Below are 22,122 nucleotides of genomic sequence, written 5' to 3'. Positions count from 1 at the left end.
ACGAGGAGGGCTACCAGTCTGCTGGTAGTTTTGATTTTTGTCATGAGGATAGTTTCTCTGAATGCAGTGTAAATGGAGAACATGGTTTTGCTGTCTTCTAAGGAAGGAATGTTTTGTCTTTCAGAAGTTCGTTTTCTTACGTAGCTTGTGGGATAACATTTTATTGCTTGCTCAACAACTAAAATATTGCTGTTCTTCACAGAATGACTTAGCCTAAAGATACGTACTTCTGAGTACTTGTGTTGGTTTTGCCTCCATTCTAGAGCTAAAAGAGCAGCTCCTGGCTCGTGCATCACGGGTGGAAGAAATAGAGCGCTTAAAACAAGAATTTGAACAGCAGCGTCAGCAAAGAAAAAGTGAGCATGAAACTGAACTGGAACAACTGAGACTTTATTTTGAAAAGAAGTTAAGAGTTGCTGAAGAAAACTACAGAGAAGAATTGACTTTGCTGCATCAGAGACTGCAAGAACTGAAGGAATATTCACTGTCAGAGTTGGTAGTGAGTCAAGATCAAGCAGGGGACATCAGGTGATCTATTCTTTTTCCTTTCATCTCATGTTATGACAGCATGCTTTTTTTTTTAATATATATATAAAAGATGATGTTAGCCTCTAAACATATTGGGATTGAGCGTTAGGTGATCTGTAGTTAGAAACCTAGCGACGGAAGTCACGAGTGCGTAGTCCTGAGCAGTTGTTATATTTGCTCTGTAGTACTTTCAGTACTACATGGTAAGTCAGCAAGTTTGTTTAACCTAAGATTGTAACATGTCACAAACTAAACTTTAAAATCCTTTTCTCAGTTCTTCTGTTGCAGTTTTTGAAGAGAATGCTGAGAAAGAGAGTAGGGATGCACTTGGCCAGCTAAATCAACAGCTGGAACAACATCAGGTAGGATTTTTAATATATCAAAGTTCTACTGTTCATTACATGACCTGTATGAAAATTGATGTCTGATTCCTAGCTCTTAGCAAAGTTAGTTACTTTGAGTCATTTATTAAGGCTTAATTATTTTTGACAAGTATATTGTAAATTATCAACTTTAAATAGTTCTCAGTCTAGCAGAATAGATGAAACAGTGTTCTGTAATTTTGTGTGCTTTGGGTTATCCCGTGCCTAGCAAGGAGCTTATCAAACCTCTTCCACACAAGTGCAGATTTCATGATGTTTCTCTTCTCTATAGCTTCTGTAATAATTGTGTCTTATTGCTGTCTGTTCTCTTCAAGTGGAGATGCTAATTTGGTCCCTCTTCCATTTATACACCTATTTTCATGTACCTTGTAATTTAAGGTCTTGACTTTGCTCAACTTATTTGAAGTTGACTAAGAGTTTCAAAAAGGAATTTTCCTTTTTTTTGGCTTTAGATTTTTATTTTTTAAGTTAATTATAAAAAGCAATATTTTTTTAGTGAGGGAATGACAAGCAGACAAGACATATACAAGACAGCATGAGCTCGATTTCATTAGTAAATCACACAAAATGTTTGAGTTACAAATGAGAAATGTATATGTCATGCCTTTTTTTCTTGCTACTATTTGTACCTAGCTGAGTGTGAAACTGCATTCATAGATCGTTACTTCTAAGTTCTGTGGTGTGTGTAGAAGGGGGTCTCTTCATTGAGAGTTGATAAGTTTCTCTGCCCAGATGCGTGTGGGACTTCCTCCTCTATTATACTTTCAAACAGCTGCTGAAACTCAGATCTGCCTTGTGGCATGGTTCCGGACCGTATCTATCTTGAGGGGATCTGCTGCTCTAGTAGCAAATGAAGTGGCAGGAACAGAGCAAAACCAGTAGGGCTTTTGGAAACCAGATATGTACATGTCAAGCAGGTGCTTTATACTGCAATTCTTGTAGTGCTCTCATTGAAAGATTCTCGGCATGGTTTCTTCAAAGCTGAAGATGTCTTTCTAACCCACTTCTTATGTAGGAAGAACTTGCGTGTTTGGAGGTACAACTTAAAGAAAAACACAGGCATGAATTAGACTCCTTAAGATCTTCCCTTGCACTTCAATATAAGGAGGACCTAATGAAAATGAAGATGGATCTGTCAGACAAATATATAACAGAAATTGAGGAAATGAAAAGAAAGCATTGTTTAGAACTTGAGCAGCTCCGTGCCCGACTTTCAGAAGAACATATTAAAGGTAAGATGATCTGACAGACTGGGAAGTAAAACAGTAAGTGCTTGTGTGGCTTATATTTTTCTGTAAATAGGCTTATCTGAAGAAGTTTTCAATTTGTTATTAGTTTACTCTAAACTATAGGGAACACTTAACATATGTTAATCCCTGGCATTGAGCACTTTGCTTTTTGACTTCTGTGGGCATGCTGAGTTGCACTTCCAAAGGTGTGGTGACCTGAAGTTGATTATTCTGTAGTAAAATCTGCTACAACTGTGGAGCAGTTGCTAAAAGGAGCTGATCACGTTTCTGTTCTTGGTGCCTAGAAGGGCACTGAGTTCCTGAATTAATATTTATTTGAAAATTTATTAGTGTTGTCTGTCAGCGATGTTAAATGTCTCATGTATTTACATGAAATAGGCCAGTTCTCAGTCTGTTCCATGGAGTAGACCCGCTTCTGTTCTATGTTCCATACCTCTTTCCCCTGCATTCCTTTTGTGGGTTTGAGAGTGCTCTGCTTATTTAACGTAAATATTTCTTTCTCCTCCCATGTTTTCTACTAGTTGGCGTACATATTGGGATGAATCTTTTGAACAGAGGAAAGTATCCATGGGTAGCAGAATTTGTAATAGGCATTTTTTGCTGTAGCTTTCAGGTTAAAGTTCCTCTTAAGGCTAAATTTAATGAGACTTCCTATGTGATCATGGGTTTCTTAACAGTTGTTGCTTTTCTTGGAATTGTAAATAATAGAAATATACTACCTTGTACTGGTTCAATATGAAATGCATATGTTGTTGAGGTGCAGATAAGGGATCGTGGCAGTTCTTGTACCTGCAACCTCTTTCTGGGAGCACAGCATGCTACACAAACATTTGAATTTATAATCCATAACTTACAGTTAGCTATATAACACACATGGCTATAACTATATTCCACTGTATGTTGGCTAAAAGGATCAGTACAACTTTTTTAATTTGCAGTTATATTTCTTATCTTCATTTATTTATTTATTTATTTTTAATGCTAGGCAGTATATCAAAACTGCTTAAATTAGAATGTTTAGAGATTTGTCCCATCTGCTTTTTTGGGAAATACCTTATATAAATAGTATGTGCAGAAGAGGAGATAAAACTTCCATAAATCTACCATTACATTGCCCAAAAGGAAAGTCAGCTCCTGTGGCTATTGCTGATAGGAGGGAGGTCCTGCCACGGGTTTCATGATCCCTCCCCATTATTCTGTGTGTGTTGATACTGATAAATTTCAAAGGTGGTGATAAAGAAAGAGGAACAGAGTACAGAATCATCCTGATAAGGGATTCTTGTTGGCCTGTATTTAGTAAGGCTAGTGATAAACTGTACAGCTGACTATGTTCAGCATTTATTTCTGTGCATTAATAGGACCTGTTAAAATAAAGTAAATTCTAGAATGTAATTTTATTGTTCGTTTTGTGTTTGGGTTTTTTGTTTTGTTTTGTTTTTTTCCTTTCAGAAATCACCAAACTGCGGCTGCAGAGTGCTCGAGACACAGCATGTCAAGTTGAAATGGAGGTGGCTGAGCGAGTGTCTGTGCTGGAGGAAGAGCACAAAGCTAAGCTCTCTCTCCTCCACTCTGAGAAAGAGCATATTGCAGAGCTTTCAGAAGAAATAAAGCACTTAAAGGAAGAGATTACTAGACAGAAAGATTTTTCTGTGCAGAATGAAAAGCATCTGAAAGAGGAAATGGAAGAGGTAATTTGTATTACAATACTGTTTTGTATAGAGTTGGGCAAGCTCACATCTGTTGGGAAGGCCAAGGGAGATAGAAACAGCTCTTATCTTTAAATGTGCCTAGTTTAGTGTTAGTAGCTTCAGCTTTAAATGGACTTGCATGGATACACACGAATACTGGAATACAAGTCAAGTTCAGAGCATTTTAATGTTAAACGCTTAGTTTCTCTGCAGGTGAACTTTTCTTTAAGAGCTCAAATAGTGTGGGACGGCAGGTGCTTTAAGGGTTGATCCAGTCCACCTTTTATATTGATGTGGGTCAAGCATATGTATACCACTCCAATACAGGCATGTACAAAAGTTCCTCATCCTAAACATCTCCCTGCAGCACATTGTAGTGTCCTGGTGCAAAAGTAACATGGTGCACTTGCATACTGTGACATGTCATGTGGTAATGGAGAATACAGCAGAAAGTGCTGTGGCAGATAGAAAAAGCCCCTCTGCTGACCAGGTTCCCTCTAAGAAATTTCTGATTTTGATAGGACTGTCTCTTAAAGCAAATAACCAGAAACAATTTTTCAGACCATTTTTTGAGGTAAGAAGAGAGAATTGGGCAACAGATTTCTGCTTTTACTTTGCTTTGGTGTAGCTCTTATACCTTTACTGTCAAAATCTTGGAGTTGAGAGAACCATATCTGGCACCTTCCCTCTTACCTGTTAAATCAGCTCTCCCATCTGAGGATAAACTTAGATTGGATGTTAATTCATTGCTTAATTTGTTCCAATATTTGAATACTTCTGAGAATTAGATGGATGAAGCTCTTATTTTTCAAGTCCTCCTTTTCTCCCTTTTTAAAGAGATAGGTATGTGTATCCTTTTCCAGACTTAAAAACTGGCAGAGAAGGCCAGAGAAAACAATTGCAGACTGACTGTAGATAACACGGAGACTCAGCTGAAGCTTCCAGTAGCGAAGCTTTCGATACTATTGCTTTACTCTTACTGCACGTGGTTATCTTGTTTGTGGCACTGCTGGCTGGGTAAAAGATAAGCATATACAGAATGCGGTGTTTGAAATGAGCTTGTCTCGCATGCTGACCCTCTGCCTGGAAATACATATTTTGTTTGCCTTCTGGTCTCTCGCTCTCAGAAACGGAGTGAACCGATTTCCTCAATTGCCTCTCTATTGCCAGTGCCTCCCACAAAAGATTTCATGGATTGTGTGTTAATCAAAATCTGGGTTTTTTGCCTTTCTTTTCTGCCTCTTCATTTAGGTTGTAGCATAAATGAATGCTTAAGTATTTGTTCAAAACAAACCTAAGTGAAGACTGAAATGTATACTTTATACTGATGCTCCCATGTGACTTCTTACTTTCTTTTAATTTTCTTTTAAGAGATGACCCTGTTGTTTCCTTAGCCTACTGTTTATTTGTTTACCTGTTTACCTCTACTGTATTTTCAGTGTCTTTTTTTGCCTTTTGTCATTGAACAATCATTTGGTGCTTTGGCTTCTGTTTTTATGCTACATGCTTTTTATTTTGCTTTTATGCTATGTATGAGAACTGCCCTTGTCATGGATTTGGACACTGCATATAAAATACCACTGGCATGTATAAGGAGAGATTTAAAAGGGATTTTCAATCATGCTCAATATAAATACCTAAGGTGCTCATAGCTTTATAAGTTGAACTCCTGAAATGAAGAAAAGTGGCCCCAAGAGAAAACAACATAGAGTACCATATTAATTCTAAAATTTTGCCTTAAATTTTTCTTATCTTCCTTACCCCAATTAATTCTTAATAATGTGTTGAATTCAAGTACCTATGAATTGACATTTCAGCCTTACTTTTATTTGGAAGGGTTACTTCACTGCAGGAATTTAATCTCTCCAAGACCTTGAATGCCTGAGAATGTTCACTTCACACACTTCAGTTTGGTTTTGGTATTTTATGAATTTTTTTTTTTAATAACTGTTTACAGGTAAAATATAAAATTGCTGAGGATCACATGAATAAATTAAGGGAAGCCAGAGAAGAAGTCCAGAAAATAGAGACTATGTACAAAGAAAAAGAGAAGAGATGGAAATGTGAAAGTGAGGACCAGAGAATCCAAGCAGAAGAGAAGTTATCATTGTTGCGTATAGAACTGCAGAACAAAGCGGAATATGAGAAGCAGAATTTACAAAAGGAGTTTGAACTTCGGGAAGCTGAAATGAATCAACTTCAAGATCACCAAGCTGCCAAAATTCTAGAATTGGAGAAGCTGGTAAAAGAGCAGCAAAACAACTTGCAGCAGCTAGAGGACAGCCTAGCAAGCGCACAGGCTATGCAGAAATCTCAGGAGCAATATGACACTGACCTGCAGGCAGCCAAAGCACTCATGGCAAAAGAAATGGAAAAGGCCACACTTTGTCTGCAGGAAGAATGTGCACGGAAACTTATGGAAGCACAAAACAAGTAAGTCCTGAGTATTTGAGCACTTTGACTTACCAGTTCAGTCATTGTTATTGTTGCTTTTTCTTATTTTAAACTTAATGAGTGGTAGTGATATAGGTTTGTCACTTGATGGCACCAACTAACTTTACATATATAAGCTTACTCTCCCAAGGAACAGTAATGCTGTCCATTATGGTTTATTTTGCTTCATGTACATGCATTTAGTCTAGTCTAGCAAATCAAATGAAGTGCAGTCAAGTTCTGCCTGTTACAGTTAAGAATACAACACACAGCTGAAAATCATATACTAGCCTTGGAGGAGGGGAAGTGTTACAGGACATGTAAGTGGAAAAATTCTCTAAATTTATTCAAAAGTTTTCAAACAATTCAAATTCATTTGAGCAATTTTTTCCTGGTGAATGAAACTTGTGTTAACCACTGAATGCTGCGGTTGATGGGCCACATATAGTATTCTTCAGTTCTGGTTAGACATGAAGGTTGTAACTGCTCAATTTTTCCTCCCCTTCCTACCCCCATTGTTTTTAAGTGTATTAAAGGAAATACTCAAACAACTACATATCTGTATTTGCATGCACTGTTTCAAATTTATCCCTTCTTTCTTCCCCAAACATAGGCTCACAGAACAAGATTGGGGAAATAATTGCAGTAAGAAAACACTGAAAGCAGGAACTTAGCCTTTAAATAACCAATCACTTTTTAATTATTGGTGTCTCTAGCCAAAAATACTATAGTTCATGATTACAGTAAATTGCAGCACTTTAGATACTAAATCTTCTGCATCAAGCTTTAAGCAGACCTTGGAGGGCTGAGATGAGTTTGGAGGAGCCCCCAAGTATTCCACATGTAATTCCACAGTGGTTTTATGTCTCAATCTTAAACAGATGTTTTTAGATATGTTTCTTATGACAGTTTGTTTACTTGCAGACAATGCTTTGAGATGTAGACAATGTATATACTATGTCCTAGATGCTCTCATATGGCAGTGTTTTCTGAAACAGAGACAGTGAACGATGTTTGTATGTTGCTCTGTATTAGTGAGTAACTTAATAGGGGTGCCAGTCTACCTAGTAATAACCAGATACTACCAAGTGACATTGCATAAACCTTTAATTTTGTGGCTATGAAATCATCGTTGTGGCTTGCTTTGAATTAGTTCTGTATTTGAAACTGTCGTGGTTTAACCCCAGCCAGCAACTAAGCACCACGCAGCCGCTCACTCACTCCCCCCACACCCAGTGGGATGGGGGAGAAAATCGGGAAAAGAAGCAAAACCCGTGGGTTGAGATAACAGTTTAATAGAACAGAAAAGAAGAAACTAATAATGATAATGGTAACACTAATAAAATGACAACAGCAATAATGAAAGGATTGGAATGTACAAATGATGCGCAGTGCAATTGCTCACCACCCGCTGACCGACACCCAGCTAGTCCCCAAGCGGCGATTCCCTGCCCCTACTTCCCAGTTCCTATACTATATGAGACATCACATGGTATGGAATACCTTGTTGGTCAGTTTGGGTCAGGTGCCCTGGCTGTGTCCTGTGCCAACTTCTTGTGCCCCTCCAGCTTTCTCGCTGGTTGGGCATGAGAAGCTGAAAAATCCTTGACATTAGTCTAAACACTACTTAGCAACAACTGAAAACATCAGTGTTATCAACATTCTTTGCATACTGAACTCAAAACATAGCACCCTACCAGCTACTAGGAAGACGGTTAACTCTATCCCAGCTGAAACCAGGACAGAAACATAAAGTAAAATTTGTGGAGGCTGAGTAAGGCCTACTTATTTTTCTTTGATTTTTATTTATTAGTTCAATTATTTAAAAAAAAAAAAAAGTGCCTTTTTGACAATGTTCTCTTAACTTTCTTGGAAATAATGTAGGTTTATGGAGGAACACAAAGCTATGACTCAGAAATTCACAACTGAGCAAGAGATTATTCTCCAAGAGCTGAAAAAGAAACATGTCAATGAGCTGGAACTCCAAAGGCAGCAGTTACAGGATAAGCATAAGCAGCAAATTTTGTCTCTTACAGCTGAGTTTCAGTCAAAGCATCAGGCCGAAATGGAGACACTTAAATCTACACTAGAAAGTAAACAGCAGATTCAGCTTGAAGCTTGTGTTGCTGAACTACAGACAAAGCATCAGGCACAAATTGATGAGCTGGAGGCTAAACACTTATCAAATCTGGATTCCTTGGAGTCGTCCTACCTATCTGAAATTCAGAATATAAGAGATGAACACAGTCAGGCTCTTGAGAAGCTACAGCTACAGCACACAGAACAGCTCCATGAAAAGGATAAAATGGATCAAGCATGCTTGGCTCAGGAGATAGAGATGTTGAAATTAAAGCATGCTGAAGAGCTTCAGCTTTCCCAAAATAATTTGAAAATAGAGCTAGCTACTGTTCATATGGAAAAACTTAAAGCCATGGCTGTTGAAGCAGAAGAAGCTCATAAGGTGAGTCAGAAAGAAAACTTGGCATAGAAGGTGAACTTTCACGGTACATTGTGTGGGATCACCTTTTCATTTGTTCTTCGGGTGTATTTCTACAACCTCTTTTGTGCCAGCACTAATACTTGTGTGTGGCCATATTGTGAGCTGAAATAGGAAACTGAAGCTGAAAATTAAGTCCATCTGTCACTTCCCCCCCGGGAATGCTCAGACTAATGAGTTTTCTATCTCAATGTATGGAAAAGTTACGAATGAGAGAAATATTTTTTAACATAATTCAGATTGGAGGGTCTCCATTTTGCAGCTCAGAGCTTCTTTTCCTGGTAGGGTTATCATGTAATTCTTCAGAAGTGATTAGAACAAAGTAAATGTTATTCTGTAGGTTAAGCTACATCTCTAGGAATCTAAAGTTCCTCCCCAGTGGCACAGTCTCAAGGGGAAGAATAGAAGAAAAGTACCTCTAAAGGGCCCAGATGGGATTTTGGGAGCAGGTCATGGGTGAGTGGGTCTGGTCTTAGGACCTGTAACAGAAGGCCATAGCTTTACTCTTGATGGGGCAGAGGTTTGAGCTTTTTTTAGATTTCAGATGGGTAAAAAATTATCCCAAGAGTTTTCCAAGTCAAAGAGGTAAGAAGGCTCAGCTCACTGCTAAAACTCCAGAGCCTTCCAGAGAGAGATGTACTTTTTTTCAGACTTGTCTGTCTCCATGCCCACTTCCCAAACTTATGATTATACGTTGTTTCTGTGCCCACAAAGGCTAAGAGGAAGGTCTTGCGGGGCGAAAGGTGGGTATTTTTCTTCTATCCTATCTTTGCTAACTAATCTTAAATCTGCATTTTAATTGTTCTTGAGTGGAAAGAACTTCAAAAAGAAAAAGTTGAAGATTGTACTGATGGGGAGTGCTGTCATGGGTAGAGGAATAAGTAGGGGATTTACAAAACTTTTACTAGATAGGAGAAATAAACTCATTTCAATGATATAGAGAGTGTGTATATGTATGTGTGCTCATCATTCATGAGGCAATATGGTTCCTGTTTACTTAAAAAGCTTTGATACAGCAGGACATGTGCTTTAGAAATGAGTTGCAAAAATATTTGTGCTTACTTTTGATTAATGCTTACACAGGATGATTTAAACACAGCTCTTCAAAATCAAAGGAGGTTGCTGGAAGAAGAAAAACGTCTGGCCCTGGATATATTACGTGAGGAAGTATTGCATATGGAGGAAAAACATAGAAAAGCACTCCAAGAATTTCAGGATCTTCATGAGGCAGAAATTAAGAAACATAAAGAAGAATTCTCCAGGGAGCTGCAAGAAGAATTGGGGAAACTAAAAGCACAGCATGAACATGAGCAAGAGGTCAAAATGTTGCTAATACCTAAGCCCCAAATAATCCATACTTTATGATAAAGTAAATTCAGTTTTATTAACCTTAGAAGTAAGGCTATATATCTAGATGCTTTTTGCATTTTTTTAAATAGTGCCAGTAGATAAGAGACAAAGTTAACACTTTTAAGACTTGCTTTATCTAAAAGGACTTAAGAGAATTCATATATGTGTATTAGCCTGAATTTTTAAAATTTAAATCCGTGCTTGCAGCGCTGTCTTTACTGGGGGAGTGAGGGGGGATGGGACTGCTTTCTTTTGAGTTCCTGCTGTATTTAATTCAAAATTTTAAACCTGCTATTTTGATAGAAAACTCATAGGTAATAAGTTAGGTCATTAACCATTTGTGGAAAGTAACTGCTCACTTCAGGCTTTAAGTGAACAACGTTTGCTAACATTGATTTCTTCTTTTTTTAGAGAAATTATAGTAGGTAATACTTTTCCAAATATCTTTTCTCAGTGAGGTTTGGAAATCTTCCTAGTTGCCCTTAAAGCTTTACCATTTCTTCATGTTGGGAATGTTTATGTGTAAGCTTGATGATGTTTACTTCCATACCGAAGGCTAAAAATTTGATGATCTACACTAAGTTCTCTTTAAACCCTGAAATGGAATAAGATCTTCTATTTATTCAGTCTTTTATATGATCTGACTTACGTTGGTGCAAGCAGCCACAAGTGATCAAGACTTTTCACTTTTCTATATTGGATATTACATTTATATATTAGGAGAAGTCACAAACAAAATGAGCTTTATCCAGCTATAACCCAACAATGTATGTTATGTTAATATATAACTTACTTTTGCTTTTTCACTTACTAATTTGAAAAATGGATAGTGTGTCAAATAACTCCCTAATCACTGGTGTACCTTTCTATTACCTGGTGCACCTCACAAAAACCATTTAGGTTTAAGGAGATCCCCTTTTGGACTGTCAGGCCTTAGAGTGGGTAGTGATTTCCAGCTGACTGGACTACATTGCAAACTCTCTTTACTTTTAGAAGAACAGCTTGCCTAGGAAGATAGTTTTGTTAGTTTTCTGGGAAGTTCTCATGATTATTAAATTTTTAAGCCCTTCATTCTAGAAACAGGATTTCTCTCTATTTTGATGACTACAGTGACTCTTCTTGGAGACAGTAATAGAAAAAAAACCCTAAACAAATAAACAAAAAAACCACCAAGCGTTTCTCTGCTATTTTTGATGGACTTCTTTGCAATATCTCATAGGATAATTGCATTAAATATAGCTGCATAATGTTTAATCTCATTTGAACAAGAGAAATCACGTCTTAACAAAATAGGCTCTCCCTGTGTTTCTCTCCCCCTCTTTCTTCCTTAGTTCTTTCAGTTTCTCTTAGGGAAGTGTCTGTTGGAAAGAACAAGTAGGGAGTACTTTGTTAGTCTGAACTGGTGCTGTCGTGAATACAGGAGTTACTTGCTACCTAATGTCTTGCTGCTTCTTACCTATTTTTATCAACTTGCTTTTTTCTATAGTCAGCATGATGATAGATGGCAGCTCTGTGTGACTTTGAGGATTGGGGAGAACTATTGTGAAAATACTCTTAAGAATTTGGTTGAGCTCGATGGTTTTGCTGTGTTTTGGTTTTATTTTTTCCTTAATTATAATACTATGGCTAAAATATTTTATATTACTTACTTGTCTGCAGATGTATGCTTCTGCATCGGCCTCTGAAGTAGAAACTGTGCGAACAGCTCTTCTGGCTGAATTTGAGGAGGTAAAATTGAAGCAGCAGCTTCAGTTCCAGGAAGAGATTGAGCTGCTGAAGTGTCAGTCGGAGGTACTGCTTGAACAACAGATTGCACAGCTGAAGGTACGGTCTGATTAAAATCAACTTCAGTGTACGCACTGGTAGTGTGGTTTGCTGAAAAAGAACAATTGGTATACATTTTTGTTCTTCAGCTGTATGACTCCAAAATAACAATCTGAGTTGGGTATCTTCCTTGCTTCACAACATTGGAGCTAGAAAAGCAGTATCAGAAACAATGTGTAGTTCTGTAAGCAGTTATGGTATTTACTACAGCGTTGTCTTAAAATCCTGAATTGGATGTGAAGTAGTGTCCTTCAAATAAAACAAAAAAATCAGTGGAAAGTATTTGCTCTAAGCAACTTTCCTTGTATATGTTTATGTTCAGTTTGTCATTTGAAACTTTTTCTTCTTGGTATCTGCAGAGACTATGCCCTTGGCCTATCATCCCTTATCTACTGTGCTTGTGTATATGTGGCAAAAACACGTCCAGTGTTACCTAAGCTTTTACCAAGAGTGTGATGACAGTGAGCACTTTGTGCATGAGTTGGTTTTTTTTAGTTGTTCTTAATTTCTGCTTTCTTGGGTTCATCATTTGAGTTCCAAACTTGCATCTTGATAAGCATCTTCAAGATGCTTATCCCTGGAAATTATCTTTGTTTGCCCTTGTGTATGATGTAGTAATTGCCTGTCATCTTCTGAGCCTTGTGCAAAATCCATTCATTGGTTAGGTGACAATTGCATGTCGAGCTATTAAATGAATGGAGAAGACACATCCTGTGTCAGAAGAGAGAGGGGAAACACGCCAACACACTGAGAATAGTGCTTACATTCATCTCAGTGTTATCACTGTACTGAGCGTGTACTGAGCACAAAGATTAGATGAAGTACCTTCCCCTTGTTTGCTTCTCCTTGGGAGATTTCACCAGATACTTACTGTTCCTGTCAGCACTCCAACCTCAGGTGGGACTCTTCCTAACCGTTCCACAATCCTCTAGAACTGCTTGCTGCAGACATGCAGAAAATTTCTCCTGTTTCCTGCCTCTGGCCCTCTGTGGAGTCCTGGTCATTCTTTGACCTCTCTCTGTCTGGTGCAGCTGTCTTTTGAAACGGAGGACACAAGCGTATCCTGAAAAGCTGCTGGAGGTATATTTGGCATTGCTGTCCTCAGCTGAACCCCAGCCTTCAGTCCACAGAAGCTGGGACTGGACTGACTGCTACGCATATACCCCAGAAGTGATTCCTGCTTTTCTCTCTCTTGTGCTGCCAAGGTGCTTTAGTTAGAATTTGGGACACCAGAAACCTCTCTTTTTGTTGAAATTTTGCCGCGGGTAATTCTACTGCTAGTACAGCTGTGTCTTTTGGGATTTTTTTTTTCCTCATTAACTTGATGATCCATGTTTTGTCCCAGAAGAGGCTGGCTGGATCTCTTTGCAATGTCAGGCTGAGCTGCGTCATGGTCCGATACAGGTTTTTACAATGAGCCTTCCCCTGCCTACTTCCCCCATGCTCATTCATGGGATTGCCTTCATGCCAGCCAGTTTCCTTGCTTTCTTCCCCCCTGCCTCCTGTAGCAGATTTTAGGTATTCAGAGTTCCTTTCTACAGTCTGACATACTCTTTTAGTGGATGCACTGCTTCTGAGGAGAATAGGCAGGCTGTTTCAGAGACTTTATCCACAAGTTTACTGTACTGGTTGAGTAAAGTCCTTATACTGCTTTGTGTCTGTTCATTTGTATCTTGTTAACTGCTAAGCGTGCTGCTGTTTGAGTCTACTCAGTGCAAGGACTGGCTGAGTCTTCCACAAAGGATCCAGGACAGCTCAGGTGACTACCGATGTGCTGCTCTGAAGTCTTATTTCATGCCTTGGGGAAAAAACTGTTTTCTTGACTTACCAATAAAAAAAGAGGCAGCTATCACCTTGGAGTGTATTGGTGTTCATAGATCAAATTGCAGGAGTTTGTTTTTATACTGTGATCAGGAAAGCTCACTTCCCAATTCTGGTGTTGCAGAAACAATTACTAATCAGGGTTCCTTTTAGCCTCTTTGGGAAAGGATCCAAGGATCTTGTTTCACCTCCCTTATTTGCTGATGCGCAGGAGTGGGGGATGTCTAATAATCCCTTCCTTTAGAGTGCTTTAGAGCACTCTGAGGTAACTGAGATTCAATTTAATAGCTTCTAGATCATTTAGCCATGTAAATCTACCTTGTAGATTTTCAGTTTGTTCTGGTAAATCACTCCTTCTATGTGGAACTCAGTACTATGCATGTTGTACTACTTGCAGTTGCTGAAAGTGGCTTCTGTCCATCTTTGTCTTGACTTGTCCATCTTTGTCCCCACTTGCCCATCTGTTTTCTGTTCCTCATCAGTATCTCAGCAGTCTGAAATGACCCAGGTCTCAGTGAGCACATTCAGATAGTTCATTTACCTGCCTAACTACCTTTAAATCATAATTTTGGCAGGATTTTGTTGATTGGGCATGTTAACTGTGTAAATTACTGCTAGTTAATCTGAGAGGTAAGGTGTGCACATTTAAAGAAAAAAAAAGGGGGGGGGGGCAGGAGGGTTTTGGTTGTGGTTTTTTGGGGGGTTGGGTCCGTCCGTCTGTCCCGTCCCGTCCCCCCCCCCACCTTGATAAATCAAAGTATATGTGACTTACGCAGGATGAATTTGAAGCTGAAAAAAAGGCATCACTACATGACAAGGAGCAGATGTTGATTCAGGAGAGGGAGAAGGCACAGGCTGCTCACCAAAAGGAGCAGGAGATGTTATCAGCCCAGCTGCAGGAAAAAGCAGCAATAATTATCCAGGTGCGTGGAAAATATTTTAAACCTAGATTTTTAAATGTACTTTTGTGGTTGTATTTTAGCACAGTCCTCTCACTTTTCTCAAGATGTATGTAGAGGGACTGTGTATAATTCTTGTGATTGGTAGTTTTCAAGGTGTATTGTATGATGGTCTCTGTCTTAGCTGGAGTGCTACAGCAGTTACATGGAAATTGAAACTGGTTATCAGCTTGAAAACTGGTCCTCAACCATTTCTCAGGGAGATTAACACTGCTTTATAAGTGAAGGTTTGCCTTTTTGTTGACTGTGTATTGATGCCATCTGTATCTATCACGGGTTTTTTTGTCAAGAAAATAGTGCTCTAGTAGCTTTTGTTAGACCAACTGACCTATAGCTTGGAGGAATTAAGACAGGCAAATGGTAAGTTTGAATCTGGAAGTGGCAAAGATAATATTCGTTTGCCAAACAAAACAAAATTCTATGCTTTCTCTAAAGCAAATATCTAAATCGAATCTAGGTTACCCAGAAAGCTTTAGAGAGAGAGGAACAGCTTGAGTTTTCAAAATAGAAGATAAAATGAAATAAAACATTTATGTCTTGTCTCACAATTCAGGAAGTTCTGACCAAAATGTAAATTTGGTATATTAGACTGTTCTGTTAGGCCTTTATGTTTAGTGGGAAAACTGGGAGTAATACTAAGAATTTCCCCCACTGGAAGAAATGCATTATTGTTTCCTGCTCTTCATACAGGATTTGATGAGGGGTGAGAAAGTTGGCACGGGAGTAGAATGCTTTTCTTTCCTTGCAGTTTCCTCTGAAATAGATAGACTGATTTGTTGGCTTAGTTATGAGCCAAAGTTTCTAACAAAATAGTGATTTGTTTGGCAGCAAAATCCGGGGGTCAGGGGTAGGTATATACATACATATATGTATTTTTATATATATATGTATATGTGTGTGTTTTAATGGGATGGAGGTGTCATCTGAACATATAAATGAGAGACAACATTTTTCTAGAAACTTGTTTTCAGGCAGAGCTTATAAAGCAAAGAACAAAGTTAGCTGGCACTCATGATACTGGATCAGGTTGCTGTTCAGGTTTGTGTGCTACAGTGTCAAAATTTATGCTAGGACATTGCTTTGGGTCTTTGAGGCATAACAATGAAAGCAAACTAAAGTATGATTTGAAGTTTTTACGAGCTTTTTGCATTGCTTGTATGCACTGAGTCTGAATGCAAGTGAGGCAACTCCCTGAAGCAAAATCAACATCAGAAAAGGAGAACTAAAAAAATAACCATTCATTTTTAGCCTTTCTGCTGTCCTTCATTTCTAGTACTTGTAGAAGCAAATTTGCATAATAGCAGACGATGATTGGGTGAAGTTTGTCTTGTTTAGGCAACAAGATCAACTTTGTTGCATTTTTACTGTATTTTCCACAGCTGGAAAAGAAAGTGGAGTCTTTAAACCGTGAAATAGAGGAGACCAACTCTGAACTGGAGACACTCCTTCAGCAGCGGGAAAGAGAAAACCAAGAAGGAGGGAATTTGGTAGCCATGTTGAGATCCGATATTGAGCAGTCCAAGGATGAAAGGTTTGTACATCTTGGGTTACTTAATGCTTATTGGTTGGTTTTTTGTTTGCTTGTTGTCTCACTTTTCAGAAAGAAATCAGTAACTAGGCAAAATTAAGCCAGCTCAAATTAATAGTGTAGGATGACGATATATTGCTTTTATTTGCAAGGTTTTTTGAGGTTGGTTTGGTGTTTTTTTTTCAATTACCAACCTATCTTGATATGGAGAGCAAGATTCTTTTTCTTCCTTTTTTTCTTGTGGCCTGATGGAGTCTTTGCTGTTTTGGGGTTTCCACTCTCTATAATCTTGGAAAAAGCTAGGAAATGGAGAAAACATCTTGGTCGCAGAAACCTTTCAGTGCAATGTAGATTGGTTTGATATGTCATTGGACTGTGTGGGTTAGAGAGAAGCTGTCATGCTGAATAAGCTTCTAGAAGAATTCCCTCTCTCACCTTTAAGAAACTGGCTTACTGTTTTTCTCAAAACTAAAATGTTTTCATAAGTAAAATTTTTGTTGTCTGCTCTGCCAGAACACCCCTAGTTATTTTGATGTCACAGATATTATAGTAGTAGATGTTCTCCCTACCGGTGCTTCCACAGATGTGGAAGCCTGAAGTGCTTGTGACTGCAGTATGAGCTCTCCATCTACCTGTGGAGAAGGCAAAGGGTTTTTGCTGAGCCTGCTCTGTGAAAATGGCCTTGGTTTTTTGTGAGTCATCTGAATCATCTTCACTGATAACTGTCAAACTATGGCAAGATACCCATTGTAGACTGTCAGTTTTTCAGTAGGTTCAAAGTGTCCTTTAAATCAAGTGCTTGCAATTTTTGAAGTGTTCGATATGCTGTTCTAGGAAAAAACTGCAGGAATCTTACCAGCATGTTTTGAAATTGCTTATGGAGTTGGTGAAGGCCACAATAGCTGTTGAGGACCTTATCTGTAGCAAGATTGGTCTTTGCCTTGATGACAGTCTGGCTTCTGGAGATTCTAGAGAAAGTCACGGTATTATGGACGAAATGGGATTCATGCAGTGTTTCAAAGCCAAAGAAAAGCATCACCTAGAAAAAGGTGAGTATAAATCTGCATAACTGGATGTAGTCAATTCACATTCTTGAAAAAAGCCTTTTCATTTCCTTTCATATGGATGAGGTTCAGACAGCCGCTATCTCTTCTTGCAGTGTTTTCTGTGTCTCTTTCAAAGTTGCCACACACTTAAGATAGTGCAGCTACTAAGATGTTGCTGGAAAAGGCTGAATGGGTTATAGGGCAAGAAAGATGAACTTGGTGAATGCAGAGTTTCAGGCCCTGATGTGTAGCACAGTATTTTGAAACATTGTGAAAGACTGTCTTGATTTTTCAACACTGAGTTATTGATGTGTACAAGTTTTCATCTTGTAATACATCTTCAGGATGAACCAATGTCTGATGTCAGTTGTTATCTGAGTGGCCAGTTCTGTGTCATTTTTTCTGTGTTTTTAAATAGCTTGCTTGTTTTCAGTGGATGAGCTGCTTGATGAAACTCTCGCAGAACACAACCAGCTGTCTCCAGTGACTGACGAGGAGTCTGAGTTGAGCCAATACTTATGTGAAAGTGTTTTTGCCAAGCCAGAATTGGCATGTGAAAATGAAGAAATGATACTGAAAATTTGTCATCGTTTGCACGCTGCAGTGGAGAGACTTCTGGAACTGGTTACAGAATCAACTAAACAAGTAAAAATTTGTGTAGATATATAATTATACTGAAAATGTGAAATCTGCTTTAAGGCTTGTGTATTTAGTACCCTGTAGGATTGGCTATTAAAAAGAATCAGATTTTGTCTGAATACATGACAAGTTACCAGTATAGGGAGGCATGTGCATCCCCTGCTGCTTACAGTGAAGGTTTTGCCCTTATTTGATCATTTCTTATAAATGACACTTGAACAACTTTTTTTCTTTTTCCTAGCAGATCCTGTAGGAAAGCTTGCCTTAAGTAGATTTAAACTAGGATTTTAGATGCATTTGGTAACTTCAGGAGACCAAAAGTTAAGTGTTTTTGAGGGAGTTTTATGGCACTTCACATCAATGGTTCTTCAACGTTGATAAGCAGGTTCAGGAAAACTCAGTCCCATATTAAAATGTTTTGGGAATATGTAGATAGCAGCAAGGAAACATCCTTGTAATTACATACTGTTTAATTGTGATAAAAGGAGCTGGACTCAATATCATAAATGAATTTGAGTACGTCCATACTGAGTTATGCAGTGTCTAGACATTCAGGTTTGGGAAGAGAAGCTGTAAATCTGAGGTAGATGCCTGAGTACTGTATACATTTAGAGGATTGAATTTAGTGCTGCAGTAATTAGTTTGTTGAGTAAGGAAGCCCCTAATTTAAGAGAAAATGTGAAGGGAAGGAATATTTCTGAAATTCTTCTTCTCATCAGGTGTTTTGTGCAACCCAGAGATAAGTGTCTGTGAAATGTATATTCACCATCTTAAAAAAAATCCCTCCAAGAATGAGGTGCTTAAATTTGTATTTTTGGGTACTGATGCTCATTCCACTAGCTTGTGGCTAATTTGTGGCTAAAGCACTTGCCCAAGCCATGGCAGATCTGGATTCTAGGTCACCTTCATCAGCTGCATTCAAGCATACTTTGCTTAGGTCTGTGAAATGTTCTATCCACCAGGATAAGGTAAACTAAATGGGAATGGGGCTGCTCTATTCCTTTCCTTTGAACTTGAGACATTGCACGTAGGAATGCAAGATACATAGTCTCAGAGAACGGGTGCCATACCTTGGAAATCTGATCATGTATTGACTTCACTGTCTATTAGACATGACTGAATCTCTTGAAGAATTTAAGTGTAAGGATGCTTTGAATTTCAAGTGGCTCAGGAAGTGTCAAGCTGAGCAGTTTAACCAACAGGGAGGTATCTCTCTTTATGCACAGTAAAGAAACTTACGTGCCTAAGGAAGATTTGTGGCGAAAATACAGGTACGTGAATACAGGGAGTCACCAAAGTGTCCAGGGGTTTTGGGCAAAGTCAACCTAGTACTAAAATGAAACTTCAAATCCTGGGCCTTAATGCATAAATGTTATAAAATATTAAGAAGGCTTTTGTTTAAATGCACATGTGCATCTAAGATCTGATGCTAGGGGAAATTGTTTACTTTTAGCTGGAGAAAATGCATGAAAATCATGTGCAATTTGAAGAAGAATTCAGTCGCCGAAAACAGGAAACTGCGGAAGTGGTTAGTCAGCACCAGGAGCTAATGGAGTGCCTCAGTGAGGAAAGCGAGGCCAAGAATCAGCTGGCACTAGAACTTCATAAAGCAGAGGGTAAGAAAATGAAACCAATATAGAGATTTTGGTGTCATTTACTCATAGTGCATTCCTCCAAATATTTTGTTGTTGATTTGCCTGTTTGTAATCCATTTTCTGCATTTCAGATTGCTGAATTACTTGAAGCATGAGTCTTCTCTTGCAAATCTACTACTTAATTCTCTTCATGTGTTTCCCTGGGGCAAGCATGATAGTGCTTAGTCCTATACTTACACCATTGACTACCATAATTTTTAAAACAGCAGTTTGCATTCCTGCGTGTCTAAACATGGGAGCTTGGATTATTGGAAAGAAGATATACTCCCAGTGTAAATCAGTCCATCTGTCTGACCTTGGAAGGCTTCAGCATGAACCAGAGCAATGTTTGATGGTAGCGCAGGCATAAAGAGATTCTGTAAGAAGAGACAAAAAGGCTGAGGCTGTTGATCTCAATGCTATCACAGACTGCATATTGTCAGTTTGATTCCCCCTTGTGAAGATTACGACTTGAGGTCTTCGCCTTTATGTAGGAGAATCTTTGAGGGTTTCCATGTCCTTCAAGTTGAGCTTCTCTCCCTAATCATGACATCTGCTTTCCATTCCTCTTCTCAGTCATACCCCTTTAGGCTTATTTAGTCTTTCCAAAATCCTGTTTCCTTCCTTTCTGTGAATCATTCCTGGATTTCTTGGGCTCTGAATTTGATCTTACTTTCTGGAGATTCTGTTTCTTCAAACCTCATCCCCCATCAGAGGTTGTGTCAGGCTGTCCTATGTTGTGAGGTGATCCCAGGCCATCAGGGCTTAGTGATCCCCATATGTATTCTACATGCTTGGGGACACTTTGTGACATGGCAGCCTCATAAAACCTGTTAGAATACATTAACTAGTACATTTTATTCCTTGAGATATTTCACAAAGCCTAGCTACAGTGTAAATTTAAGTCATCTAGCACTTCTTTCTTTTTATGTCACCTTCCATTGTTTGCAAAAAATTGTTTACTCATGTTTTCAAGATGCTTTTTTCCAATAGATAAGTTTGTCTATTGCTTTATTTGCATTCTAACTTGGGATTTTAGGCATTATCGAAGGCTACGTTGCAGAAAAAGCTGCATTGGAAGAGGCCTTGAATCTGAAAGAGGAATCTGAACGTCGCCTTGTTGTGGAGCTGGAGAGTATGCGTGAACGCTTCCAGGAGCTAACGCAGGAGCAAGCAATTCTTGGTGAGGAGTGGGTATGACACTGTTAGTGGAAAACAAAATTGTGTCCTGTCAGGGCACACTGCAGTGTGTTTCTATACTGTATCAGTCTTTGGTTTGATGACCTAGTGAACAGCTCAGTCTGGTACAGAGGTTACCAGGGTCTTCCTGTAAAAGCAGAAAATAAAATAAAGCAGCTGGTTCTTTGCTTATAAGACAATAGTACTGTTAGTGGAGAGTACTACTGCAGTCTTATGTTTAGTTAGAAATGGAAAGTGTCTGAGAGAAAGAGGCATGTATTAACTACAGGTAGTTAGTTGCAACAGATAATTAGCACCTAGTTAGTAACTGAAACGCTGGTTATTTGATACTGCAGTCAAAGAGAAGAGTTTGAGCTTCAAGGCTTTTGACAGCTTCCAGGACTAAGGAGGTAGCTTGATAATGACGGAGGAAATAAAATACTCCTGGAAGGTTATTTGAATTATGAAAAAATTGTGGTGGTGATGAGTACTTAGTTTCATACTTAAGCTTTTCCCCTGCTCCCCAGCCTTGTCCTATCAAGACACACACACATGACCAATAAAGGTGACTGGAAAGATTTTAATGGTCAAGCTCAAAGCCTATTTAGGTTTTTAAAGGAAAGTATATGTGTTGAAAAAGCTGAATGAGGTAGTGTTGTTGGAGCGGATAAGATGAGGCAAGTATCTTAAATTTTTGTATAAAGGGTGACTCACTGCAAGCCAAAGACAGCCACTGAAGTACCAAATCAAACTCAGATAAGTAGGTGCAAATAAGCAATCTACATAACTCCTTCCCCCACTCCATCACTCCCTCAGCCCCACAGAGTATGTGATATGATGTAAGCTAACTGAAGGGAGCTTGTGTAGGGAAGTGGAGTAGGATGGGGGGAACTCTCTAACATACTGGATGGAGTCTAGTAACACTCAATGAGTGGAAGTTGATGCTGTGATAACTCACACTGCAAATGAAGGAGCGCACATTTTAGCAGTGACAGCAGTGATTTAATAAAGACACTGAAGAATCTATGTGTAATATAGCTGGCTTACATGTAAGATATTTTTTTGGTTCACAGAAGAAAAGTCAGAGATGTTATGTGACTTGCACTATGCAGGATCTCAAGACTAGGTTATACTGGTTCTTAATGATGAATCTGTGAATCATTTAAATAGTATTATGTAGTTTTGACTTCTTGAATTTGCAGCCTTAATGTCATTCTAGCACTTCTATAAGTGAATTTCTCTGTATCATCTTCCAGTAGAAATTTTATCATTTGGGATCACTGCCTTTCTACTTCTGCTAATGCCAACATTATGCTACCCTCAGCTATGTCACCACAATGCCACCTTCAGCTATGTTGCATAG

General features: G+C 38.7%; 1 protein-coding gene across 12 annotated transcripts in view; it reads left to right on the top strand.

Moving 5' to 3' along the window:
• The window catches only part of PCNT (pericentrin), a 101,139-nt gene that overhangs the window by 26,042 nt on the left and 52,975 nt on the right, over positions 1 to 22,122 (top strand). For 7 of the 12 annotated variants that reach the window (XM_041124573.1, XM_041124572.1, XM_041124564.1 and 4 more), the window contains 14 exons: positions 264 to 528; positions 803 to 890; positions 1,927 to 2,143; positions 3,611 to 3,849; positions 5,807 to 6,282; positions 8,167 to 8,743; positions 9,863 to 10,096; positions 11,789 to 11,953; positions 14,551 to 14,697; positions 16,113 to 16,264; positions 17,096 to 17,310; positions 17,726 to 17,952; positions 19,400 to 19,562; positions 20,620 to 20,763. In XM_041124573.1, the coding sequence (XP_040980507.1) occupies positions 264 to 528; positions 803 to 890; positions 1,927 to 2,143; positions 3,611 to 3,849; positions 5,807 to 6,282; positions 8,167 to 8,743; positions 9,863 to 10,096; positions 11,789 to 11,953; positions 14,551 to 14,697; positions 16,113 to 16,264; positions 17,096 to 17,310; positions 17,726 to 17,952; positions 19,400 to 19,562; positions 20,620 to 20,763 (3,309 nt within the window). The remainder of the gene's footprint in view (positions 1 to 263; positions 529 to 802; positions 891 to 1,926; positions 2,144 to 3,610; positions 3,850 to 5,806; positions 6,283 to 8,166; positions 8,744 to 9,862; positions 10,097 to 11,788; positions 11,954 to 14,550; positions 14,698 to 16,112; positions 16,265 to 17,095; positions 17,311 to 17,725; positions 17,953 to 19,399; positions 19,563 to 20,619; positions 20,764 to 22,122) is intronic. The other 5 variants (XM_041124574.1, XM_041124575.1, XM_041124571.1 and 2 more) reach the window with 1 other exon arrangement.

This window comes from Aquila chrysaetos, chromosome 6 (genome assembly GCF_900496995.4).
Source record: "Aquila chrysaetos chrysaetos chromosome 6, bAquChr1.4, whole genome shotgun sequence".
Classification (NCBI taxonomy): Eukaryota; Metazoa; Chordata; class Aves; order Accipitriformes; family Accipitridae; genus Aquila; species Aquila chrysaetos.
This window is presented reverse-complemented; position numbering and strand designations above follow the sequence as displayed.